The 12,212-nt window shown below is 33.5% G+C and overlaps 1 protein-coding gene across 4 annotated transcripts in view; it reads left to right on the forward strand.

Annotated features, from left to right (window-relative positions):
• Positions 1-12,212, forward strand: part of UCHL3 (ubiquitin C-terminal hydrolase L3) — a 61,721-nt gene that overhangs the window by 31,668 nt on the left and 17,841 nt on the right. For 3 of the 4 annotated variants that reach the window (XM_032277398.1, XM_032277399.1, XM_032277397.1), the window contains exon 7: positions 10,946-11,021. In XM_032277398.1, the coding sequence (XP_032133289.1) occupies positions 10,946-11,021 (76 nt within the window). Of the gene's footprint in view, positions 1-5,774; positions 7,924-10,945; positions 11,022-12,212 lie in introns of those variants that run through there. The other variant, XM_032277396.1, reaches the window with a different exon arrangement.

A 12,212-nucleotide genomic window follows, 5' to 3' on the forward strand; every position in this document is an offset into this window, starting at 1 on the left:
AATGGGTGCTTATGAGATTGAGTGGGGACAAGATGGGAGAGCACAGGCCTAGGACAACAAAGAATGCCTCAACAAACCCACCATTAGACTAGCAAGCACCAAGAAACAGGTGTCAAATGTGCGGGCATGGTTCAATAACATGGAGAGAGACCTTCTCTGAGGCATAGCCTCTGAGCTAAAGCCTAAAGCTTAGGGTGGAGCAAGAGTATTGAAAAAGAAAACATCCTGCAACCCAACTTCCCCTCAAAGCACAAGGTTATGCCAGATGGTATTTTAAACCAATGGTATTCTCAGGCTAATCATAGCATCAATAAAACCCAAACAGCTAAACTCTCGATTAGGTTGGCTCTTCCTCATATACTTAAGTCATAGCAGAAGATAAGACATGCCCATTTTTAGACATATTATTTATTGCAGTCTCTATACTCCTACAGAAGGTGTCTGGCTTTTAAGGAAAAATCATAAGACAATAAGGGAACAGGATAAACATCAACATACTGTCAAGAGAAAAAGCATTTAACAGAACTAGATTCAGATATGATATAGATGTCAAAGTATCAGACAGGGAATTTAAAATATATTAAAGACGTGGAAAGATGGAAAACATGTTTTATCACATGGGTAATATCAGCAGAATTGGAAACTAGTAACATAAGAAAGAATCAAATGGAAATGCAAGTAATGAAAAACACAGTACTGGAGATGAGGAATGCCATTAACAGATTTACCAGTAGACTCAACAAATTGAGAAAAGAATCAGTGACTGTGAGGATAAATCACTGTAAATAACCCAAACTTACCCACAAAGGGAAAAATAGTGGAAAAGGGGGCAAAAAACCACACAAAACAAACAGTTCATCCAAAAGCTGTGGGGGCAATTTCAAGTGATGTAGTATGTGAAAGTGGAATCCCGAAAGGAGAAGCGAGATGGAAAGATATGATGGGGATGGAAGTGAGTGAGGGGTGGGGCCTTGAGACAAAAGTATTTGAAGGGTAATGGCCAATTATTAAAGACATCAAACCACAGCTTCAGGAATCCCAGAGACACTAGAAAGGATAAACACCCTTATCCTCCAACAAACAAACACCTACCCACTGAGACACATTAAAGTTCAAAGAAAACGTTGCTGAAGAACAAAGATAAACGCAAAATGTTCAAGGTAGCCACATGAAAAAGACAGAGTAGATGCTAAGAAATCATAAGAATTATAGCAGACTCCTTACTAGAAGTTATGCAAGCCAGAACACATGGAATGATATATTTAGAATGCTAAGAATTCAATGGAACAGAAATATCTTTTAAAAATAAAAACTTTGAGACAAAAACTGAGAGAGCTCATAGCAGCTTACTTGCACTATAAGAAATATAAAAGGAATTTTATTATGCTGAAGTAGGACAATGCCAGACAGAAACTTACAGCTATTCAAATATTTGGGAAGCATTGAAAATGGAACAAATGAAAGTAAATGTAAAATAAATTTTGTTCTTATTTTCAATTTCTTTGAAAGATGATTAGGATTACCGAATCAAAAATAGCAACTATGTACTATAAATTTATAACATATAAAAATAAAACAGTAGCACAAAGGAAGGGAGGGAGAAATTGGGATAATGCTGTTGTGAGGTTCTTATACTACGTATGTAGTGGTGTAATACTATTTGAAGGTATCCTGTGACTAAAGATATATCTTGTAAATCCTAGGGCAGTTACTGAAAAACTTAAAAAGTATAAATAAGAAGTCCATAGTACAGATAAATAGAATAATAAAAATTATGCAAAAAGCAGAAAAGTAACAAAGCAGATGGAAAAAATAGAGAACTGACAATGTAGATTTAAATTTAGCCACATCAAACATCGCATGAAGAAGATTCAAATGTCTATCAACCCTCAACCTGAAAGAAAGGTCAGTTTAGTAAAAAAGCAAGACACAATTATATGCTGTTTATAAGAAAGGCACTTTTAAAAAACCTAAGAAGATAACAATCAAAAAGATGGGAAAAGATAAACAATGCAAACACTAATCAAAAAAAAGCTGGAGTAGTTATACTGACATGAAGTGAAGTAGACTTCAGAACAAGGAATAGTACCAGTGATGAAGAAGGATGTTACATAATGATACAGAGGTTACCTCACCAAGAAGACGTAGCACACACATAACAGAAAGTACCTGTATGCAGCTAACAATTAGAGCTTCTAAATATATGAGGCAAACACTGTTAGAACTGAAGAGAGAAATAGACAAATTCACAATTATAGTTGGAGATGTCAACACTCAGGAATCAATAAAACAAATAGACACAGAAAGTAAAAAATTGAAAATTTGAACAACATTGTCAAAACAACTTGACCCTTTTGATATTTGTGGAACACTTCATCAATTGGGAACACAACAGTTAGAATATAGTCTTCTTAAGGCACATGGGATAGTTACAGGATAGATCATATTCTGGATTAGAAAGTCAACCTTAAAATTTTTTTTTTAATTATGCAAAGAATGTTTTCTAACCATAGTGGAGTTAAACTACAAATCGACAACAGAAAAATATCTGGAATATACCCCAAATATTTAGATATTAAATAGCACACTTCTAAATAACTCAGAGATCAAAGAAGAATTCCCAAGAGAAATTAGAAAACATGTTGAATTGATCGAAAAGAAATATACCAAAATTGACAGGATACAGCTAATGCAGGGGTTGGAGAGAACTCTATAGCATTAAATGCTTATAGTAGAAAAAACCAAAATAAAACAGGAGTTAGAGGGAAACTGTAGTATTACATGCTTACAGTAGAAAAGGAAAATGGCTTCAAGTTGGAAATCTAAGTTTTTACCTTAAGGTCGCAAAATAACAACCAATTAAATCCAAAGTGAGTAGAAGGTAGAAATAACAAAGATAAAAGCAGAAGTAAGTCAATGAAATGCAGTACTGTAGTAGAGGTCCTAGCCAATATAGTAGGGCAAGTAAAAGAAATAAAGGGAATATAGTTTAAAAAGGAAAAAGTAAAGCAGTCTCTAGTCACAGAGAGCATAACATTTTAAATAGAAAATGATTTATAAAAAAATAGGGAAGGGTTATTTAAACTATAAAAGACAAAGACTGTTTAGAAAGGTTCCAGGTTAAAAGATACTAAGGAGACATGATGAATAAGTTTAATACCTGTACTTAGATGAGACCCTGGGGGAAAATGCTATAAATTTCATAACTAGATAACTGGCAAAATTAAAATATGATAGGAGATTAGGCAAAAGTATTATATCAATATAAAATTTTGAGGACGATAACTGCGCTGATATTAATGTAAGATAATTCCCTTAGTCCTAGAAAACACTGCAGACTTTAGGATTAAAGTGCTATGATGTATATAAGTTATCCTCAAATGATTCAGGAAAAAAGGTTATATAGAAAGAGGAAAAGAGAAAAGAAAGAGGAAAAGAGAAAAGAAAGGGGAAAAGAGTGTAAGTGCAGATGATAAAGTAAATGAAGGTAGAAGGTCATAGTCAAATCTGAGTGTTTCTTGTATTGTGCTTGTTTTTGTTACTCTTTGTAAATTTGAAATTATTTTTTTAAAAAAAGTTTTCAAAAAGATTCTTCAAAAATGACAAAAGAAGAGGGCCGTCATACTTGAAGTTGGAAATCACACTTCTTACAGGTGTGTTTGGAGTAAGCAATCTTAAGGGATGAGGTAATGTCTTTGCCTCTGGCACAAAGAACCTGTTAGCTTACTGCTCGCTGTAAACCAGTGGTTTTCCCCAAACTCAGTATTTCTCTCCTGTAACGCAGCCTACCCTTGTGCAACCATCCACCCTAGCTCTGTCTGTTGCTCTCATGTGAATTGGCACAAACGTATTGATGATCATGTTCCTTGCTGTGCTATGAGTAATAAATTTTTTTTCTCTGACCCAGGCATCTCATGCCTTTTGCCAAATGAAAGAGGCTAACTTATTAAAATGAAAGATAAAGCTCAAATTTCAGACCTGACAGTCTACTCTCCTGAACACGTTTTCCTTATTTCTATTTCTGTTCTTTTTCTCACTTAATCTTTGCCAAGAATATTTTCCTATTTCACCCATTCTAACCTTATACATTCTTGTCAGTGTACAACTCTGGTTTAGTAATAATTCCCTCTCTAGATTCTTAGAAATTTTTTTTCTCCAATATTTGCTAGTCACCTTTCCTTCTGTCTCTTCTTTTACACCGTTTCTTTCCCCCTTTTGTTTGTTTCCCCTTTCTGCCCCTATTCTCTCCTTCCTTCTTTCCTGTTATATGAATATAATCAGACTGAATGTGATGAATTTCTGATTAAACTATGTCTGTGAGAGCAGATACCATCATATAAACTTTTGTTCCCATATAGAACCAAGTATGGAATTCATTTATGTGTTTTTGATTGACTGATTCTTATTGTGAGCAGCTAAAATGTTCAAACGTATTTTTTAACCCCCCCACCAAAATGATAGCTTTTTTTAAGGCTTGTATATTGTTTCTTTAGATTGAAGGTACTAAGCAAGATTAGAGGAGTTTCAGAGTAGAAAAGAGTTTTAGAAGTCATTGGGAAAGTAAAATTCCTCATTTTCCTAAAGAGAAATCTATTATGGTTGTTATAGTTATTAGCAAAACCTTTATCTCTGAGCAAGGATTTATATTACCATTCTTTTTATTTCTTCTCACTTTGATTATAGTGATTGTAATTTTGTCATACTCCCTCAAATTAAATTTTTTATTTTATATACTGGTGTTATTAATTGAATGTGACAATTATGAAGTCATTTGGATTACTACTATTATGTTATCATACCCTTGTGTACTTCATAGAAAACTCTTGGCTAGATTTGCTTTTTGTGGTACAATAGTGTTTGAAAAGGTGACTCCCCAAATACCTAATCTTACCAGAATTACTCCTCTCCTTATCAGTATCTGGCCTGTCTTTGCATTACCATATTTTTCTTGATCACTTTGACTATACACCATAGTGATTAAGATCATTGGACTCTAGAATCTGATTTTCTGGGTTTGAATCCCAGTTCTGTTACCTGTGTGGCCTTGTTTATGTTACTTAACCCATTTGTGCTCTGATTCCTCATTTGTAGAACAGGAATAGTGGTGCCTGTGAGTTACTGGGAGGTTCAATTAACCGATATATGTCAAGTCCTTGAAAACACCTGCCATAAAAAAAGATGCATATTTTAATTAATGACATTGTTTCCTAAAAGATAGTTAAGAGGCCGTGATATTTTCCATGTAACTTGTCAGCCTAAGTAGGAGGATAGTTTATTCAGGTTGTCATCTTTGGAGGGATTAATTTTATTCTTATTTATAGTTTTGTTTTGTTTTCCTCCTTGGAGCTTATTCCTTTTAGAGAATTCTTTTTCCCAATGCCTAACACCATACAGTTTTCTTCTACCCATTATTCTTTGTGCATTTTATATGTGTTACATGGTTTTTTTGTGTGTGTATTAGTTTTTAAAAACAATTTGATGTAATAATTTTAGTGGCTTTTAAGTATTAATTTTAAAGAGTCTCTGCTATGCAAACAAGGATATGTGAATATTTTTAATGTACACATAGAACTATGGCATATAAGCTGATACTTGGTTATATATTTCCACTTTACTGGCTTTGAACCAATATTCATATATGATTCTTTGCTAGATTATGGTTATTAAAAATAGTAGACCATATGAATTACAAGCATGACCATACGTTGCTTTTAAAAACAATAATCACCCGGTAACGTGGTCTAAGTAAAGTATTTTCTTTTTTAATTATGTAGTCCTCCTCGCCATCCTCATCACAGCCTCATTCTAGCCACTGCAGAACGAAGGCCTCATCATTGTGTCACCATGCATCCCTGCCCTGGGTCAAACGTAACCATGTAGGCCCTGCAAAGGCTACCAGTCCATCTCTCCGTCTTCGTCGCTGGCGACCCTTCTTACGCCTACCATCTTTGGGTCTCCATTCTGTTGTAAGTTTAGTCAATCTTCCATCTCTTCTTCCAGTGACAAGGGCTATTCATTTTTTTTCTCTCTCTCAAACAACTTCAGTCTTGCAGAGTGCTTTTCTCTTGGTTCACTCAACCATTAGCTTTCTCTCCCCCAATAAGATTGCAAGCATACCTCTATGCTTTGCAGTCTAGCTTGACTTTCGCCAGTGCCTCGGAACATCCATCTTTCCACTCCATATCCTGCCAACATAACGGCACCTGCCTTTTGATGAGTACTGATCCACATTCATGATAATGTTTAAGTCTGGTTAATTGTTAAAGTGAGTATGTGTTCTCTTACCTTTCAGCTTACTGAATTCATTTAGTTGACTAATGTCAACAAATGTTGCATACCTTCTGAGTTCTTTTCTGTCTATTACTTTATTATTTTTAACGTTTCTGAGCATGACTTTAGTCTCTTGCCATGCTCTGGGGTTACTTTACTTACTCTATCCTCAATCTAAATCCTTCATGGTGTAGGGTGTTTCATCTAAGCTATTATTTTATTCCCTGAGGTGGCTCAGGTACTTGGTTTAATCTTGATATGATCTTTTCTGCCTATTCAGTTTCTAAAGATCTTTTCCAAATAGGAAATGAAGATTTTCTCCATGTGTATCGATGTAGGCTTCCCACAAATTTATGATTTCTCTTTTATAGCCTAATGATATCTGCAAACTATTAAAAATGCATTTTTCTTATAATCTTGCTAATTATCTTAAATATTGAGGCTGATGATGGCATTCTAGTAATTCTCATAATTGAGATACACGACAGAATTAAGCAACTACAGCTCTTGTCTTTCTGATGTTTTAGACTATTAAAGGCAATGACTGTGGTTTGGTAGAGCCTCCCTAGAAATGCAATATCTAAAAGGTTTGGTGTGTGCCATACATTTGTAAGAAACTTGACATTTCTATAAATCATTGTGGCTTTTGAAGCCAGAGGAGGAAGACTGATTATACGCACATTTAATGCTTAAGAACAATTAAAAGTCAATGCCAAGCATTCTTTCCTTCCCCTTATTTACCCTTCTAGTGCAGTACTCAAACTATGAAGTGGAATCTTTCCTTAAATATTTGCTTCCTCCAAATATCAGTATAGTCATCAGATACCTTTCCATTTGTGCTAAGTATCAACAAACTGGTGTCTCTCTTTCTCTCTATTTCATTGTCCTCATTGGGTCATGGCATTCTTCATTTTTAGTCATTCATCCATTTGATATTTGTTGCTTCTCTACTGTGCCATATACTGTTTGGCACAATGAGAGATACAAAGTGAATTAGATGACCAGGGTAGACTCCTAAAGGTGTAAATTCTGACATGAGCACAATTGATCCAATTCTAATATGAATTATTTCTTTTCTACTTAAAAATGTTCCAAATATAAATGAACATATAAAATTTGTCATTTCCTCTTTTATATGCTTTCATATAATGTTGATCTTAGCTCCATATTAATTCCATTGCCTTGTGGCTTTAAATATTTTTATAGTATAGTAGTTAAGAACATGGATTCTAGGCGTACACTGCCTGGGTTTGAATCCAGATTCCATCACTTACTAGCTGCATGACCTAGAGCATGTTTCATAATGCTTACAGAAGAGTTTTCTTGAGAGTAAGATGGGTATAATCATATTATATACCTTATTGGGTTTATATATAGATTGAGTATCTCTTATCCAAAATACTTGGGATGAAAAGTGTTTTGGAATTTGGTTGGATTATTTATATTGTATTTACCTGGTTGAGTATCTCAAGCCAGAAAAATTGAAATCCATAATGCTGCAATCAGCATTTCCTTTGAATATCCTGTTAGTACTCAGAAAGTTTGGGATTTTAGAGCATTTCAGATTTCAGATTTTTGGATTTGGATGCTCAACCAGTATGATGATTAATTATTTGATATATATAAAACATTTAGAACAGTGCCTGGTATATATATATTAAGTGCTATACAATTATACATTAAATTTAATGTATATTTTAATGTGAAGTTTATATTTAGTATTTGACTAATTTATATCGAATTGATTGTTTTTAGCACTTTTTGACTCTTTGAGTTAAACTTTGTGTTTAACTCATTCCGTAAGTTAAAATTCTATGAGTTTAATTCCTTGGGTTAACTAAGAAGTGTTGCATTCTAAATTATATATATGTGTGTGTGTGTGTGTGTGTGTGTGTGTGTGTGTATATCTCCCTAATTTATTATATATTAAAAATATATATATATATACACACTCATATATACATATCTCCCTATGTTCAGGAGGGATATATGTATATAAATTAGGGAGATTTATATTACATATTTTCTTCATATACATGTATATGAAGGAAAATATTACAAATTAAGTAATTACAGATTTTGAGACTCTGAGACTAATTGAAGCTGACCAAAGAAAAAACTTATCACAGGTACTGAGGTTTTGTGGAAGGCTTAGAAGTTTTGAGCTTTGCTTATCTTTTATAATAGTTTGAAGGCTTTTCATACCCTCTTTAGAGTTTTGTATTTTTAGCATATACTTTTAGATTAAAGGTAAAATGATGCACAATTTTGAGTCACTACATTTGGTAATTGCTTACATTTGTGATAATGTAGTATTATTGGAGTATACATAAGGCTTATATAACACTTAACAGTTTGCTAAGTACTTTCATGCAGCTCATTTAAACCTCAAGATTGATAAGAAAGAGGCTTACAGGGATTGGGTCCATATTCAGTTCTGTGACTCCAGTTGTATGACTTTTACCTCTAGCATGATTGTATTTACTGGCACAATATGAAAAATGGAAGTTATTCGATGTGTAATTTTTAAGAAGAGATGGTGCTAAGGTAACTAATAGTTTATAAAAGCATAGAGTTCAAAACATTTCAAAACATTTAGAATTACTTCATATCCTATTGGAAAGTTGTCTTAAAATGAGTAAAACAAGACCCTTTCCTAGTTGAATAAATAATTCATTATAGCCTTTTTGTTATAGAATTGAAATTATAGTTTGTATAATTACCTAGGTTTAGCCTTGAAAAATTTGATTCTAATCTAAAATAGAGATATTAGACTGAGTGGCCACTAAACTTTTTTTATTCCCTGTCCAGGAAAGTAAGGGAAACTCTTTATCACTCTGTCTTCACATATTTGAAGAAATATGTTCAGGAGGGATTAGATTTTTTTCCTAAGATGCTAGAAAATACAAGGAGACATATCTTAGCCTCAGTATGAGGGAAAATTCAAACAAAACTCTCTAACAATGGAATGGACTGCCTCAAAACCTAGTGGAGGAGTCTCTGGCATTAGATGGGTTACCACAAGATGAGGCTGTGGTAGAGAAAAGTCCAGTATTGGAGCAACAGTAAAACTAGATAACCCTGATTGCTACCACCTGTGGCATTCTGTAGTTCTAGAGTGAAGTTAGAAAGAGCTGGCTTGCTACATCAGTTTATGTTGAATTTCTTCCATTCATCATTTGAGGGCAATGATCTCTGAAGAATAATGTGAGATTAGGTGAGACACTGTATATATAAATGTTTTAGAAACATTCTGTAAATCCAAGACAGTAATGTTTATTCTGTACCTTTCAATATCTGCATCACGAAACTTCATATTACAACTGCTTGAAAATATATAGTTACTTGATAAAAAGAATGTAATTTTTTTAGTTAAGATACTATCTGTTACTGAAAGGATATTAAGTAATCTGAGAAATAATTTGATTTATGCCTCTGGAAAACTTTTCCTTTAAAATTTGTGTTCTACTTGCATTTTTAACAGTTATTGTATTTCATTTCCAACCATTTAGATTTGATGTATAGCTAACACTTACTAATATTAGCTGGCTAGTTACTATATATCATAGAAAGTGCCAGTTAATCAGTGTATTGACTTTCCACATGTCATCTGAATGTCTTAGAAATGTAGATACTGCTCATACAAATTGATTGGTATGCTAAAGAAACGTATATGTAGTTTTAATTTCAAATTATTTATTAACTGTCAAAGCAAGAGAAAAATCATAGGCTACTGTGAATTGTACTTTAATTTGTTCTTATCTTTTTTCCCTTTTAATCATCTAGACTATTTTCCTGCATATATTCATTTTGAAACTTTTAAAATTCCGTTAGTTAAAATGCTTATTTTACTCAAAGACTGTTTGCACTGCACTGTTCATAACATAAGATTAACAAGTTCAGGCCATTAAGGAAACAGCTCTTTTGATGTCTTAAAATTTAACTGGAAAAGAGTTTCTTTAAGATGTTATGGGCCGGGCACGGTGGCTCACGCCTATAATACAAGCACTTTGGGAGGCCGAGGCGGGTGGATCACGAGGTCAAGAGATCGAGACCATCCTGGTCAACATGGTGAAACCCCGTCTCTACTAAAAATACAAAAATTAGCTGGGCATGGTGGCACTCGCCTGTAGTCCCAGCTACTCGGGAGGCTGAGGCAGGAGAATTGCTTGAACCCAGGAGGCGGATGTTGCGGTGAGCCGAGATTGTGCCATTGCACTCCAGCCTGGGTAACGAGCGAAACTCCGTCTCAAAAAAAAAAAAAAAAAGATGTTATGCATAAAAAATTTTAACTTTCTTATTTCAAATTTTAAAAATCATACAAATCAGTTTATGTATTCATTTCATTCAATAAGTATGTATTTTGCATATTCTATATATCAGGCATTGTGCTGAGTGCTGAGGCTTCTAAGGTGAACACAATTTTTGGTTTTTAGATAGCAGAGATTAAGAAAGTTGTGCTTTTAGTCACTGTTTCTTTGCTGTTGAATGAGCATATTGTCACAGACATAGGGGTGGTCACTCTTTGTCCATTATATCACACATTAAGCCTTGCATTATATTGGATAAATGTTCTTTTATATAATTTGATGTTATTTGTATGTGTTTATATATACATGACTGATTTGTTTGACTACTAATGTATATAATACATATTTTTTCCCTCCTATTCCAGGCACCAAGTATAGATGAAAAAGTAGACCTTCATTTTATTGCGTTAGTTCATGTAGATGGGCATCTCTATGAATTAGGTAAGAACTACTTTAATTTGTCCTGGGGAGAGAAATGGTAAATGGGAAAGTCTCTACTCACAATAAACAGGACTATTGATAGTTATTGTGTTTACTTGAATTAACTGATTGCCCTATAAAATTGATTCAACATAATGACAGTTTTCCTTTTAAGACAGTTTACTAGAAAAATGTTATTTTATGTTTAAGCAACTTATAATTCAAAAATTTTTGCATACCATATTCTCATTTTAGGAAAGCAAGAAAGTAAAAACAATTACAGGAAACCTCTGCAAATCACTCTGGCATTTGTTACGAAATTATTGACTGGGTTATCAATATCTGGCTGAACCAATCAATATCTGGCTGAACCGCCGTTAGTTTTAAAAGCTGGTGTGATAGTCATAATGACTAGGCTTTGTATTCAATAATGAGTGTCACTAGTTTTCCAGGTTTTATACTATCCCTGTGATTTTTTAAGACTTTACAGGAGCCTTTGTTTTCTGGCAATGGTTTCTACAGGCATATGTCAGAGTACCCATGATTAGTTACTTTGTATTTTGGCTTATACCTGCACTTTTTTTTTAAGTTTTACTTTTCAGTGGATGATTTCATCACATGTTGGAGGAGATCACATAATTTTAAGATAATTTACTCAGAATAAACTTCTAATTTTTTCATAATTGGTATACAATATTTATTATGAATCTTATTCTTTTCCATAAGGCCTTCTTGAGTTTTAAAAAAAGCCAAATAACAAAAAAGAAGTTCTTTTCAGTAATTCTAGATACTGTGATTTTCGGTTGTATTACCTCTCATTTGCTCTCTATATATTACCTTGTCACATTCATTTTTCTTAAGGTGTATAAAGGTAGAAGAGTTCTGAAAGAACACAGATTGTGACTCTAAATGTGATCCATAAAATTAGGTGGATTTTGTGTTTCGAATATTAGCAACAGATCACATACTTTATTAAAAAGAAATGGCCCTATCAAAGGGGACAAGGACAAGAAAGAACATAGTATTTATAAAAATGTGCAACCCTGAGGGCTGTCTACAATAGTAGAGTGATTTGAGGAGTAATAAAACTTAAATGAAAAGAAGTCATTGTTCTGGTAGTATATAAGGGACCTGCAGGACAGTTTGGAAGATACGCCTAGCTAATTCAGTTTATAAAATCTGCAGAGATAAAAGTATAACATTGATTGGGGA

The sequence above is a fragment of the Sapajus apella genome, unplaced genomic scaffold (genome assembly GCF_009761245.1).
Source record: "Sapajus apella isolate SASKATOON/1434 unplaced genomic scaffold, GSC_monkey_1.0 scaffold9, whole genome shotgun sequence".
NCBI classification, from domain to species: domain Eukaryota; kingdom Metazoa; phylum Chordata; class Mammalia; order Primates; family Cebidae; genus Sapajus; species Sapajus apella.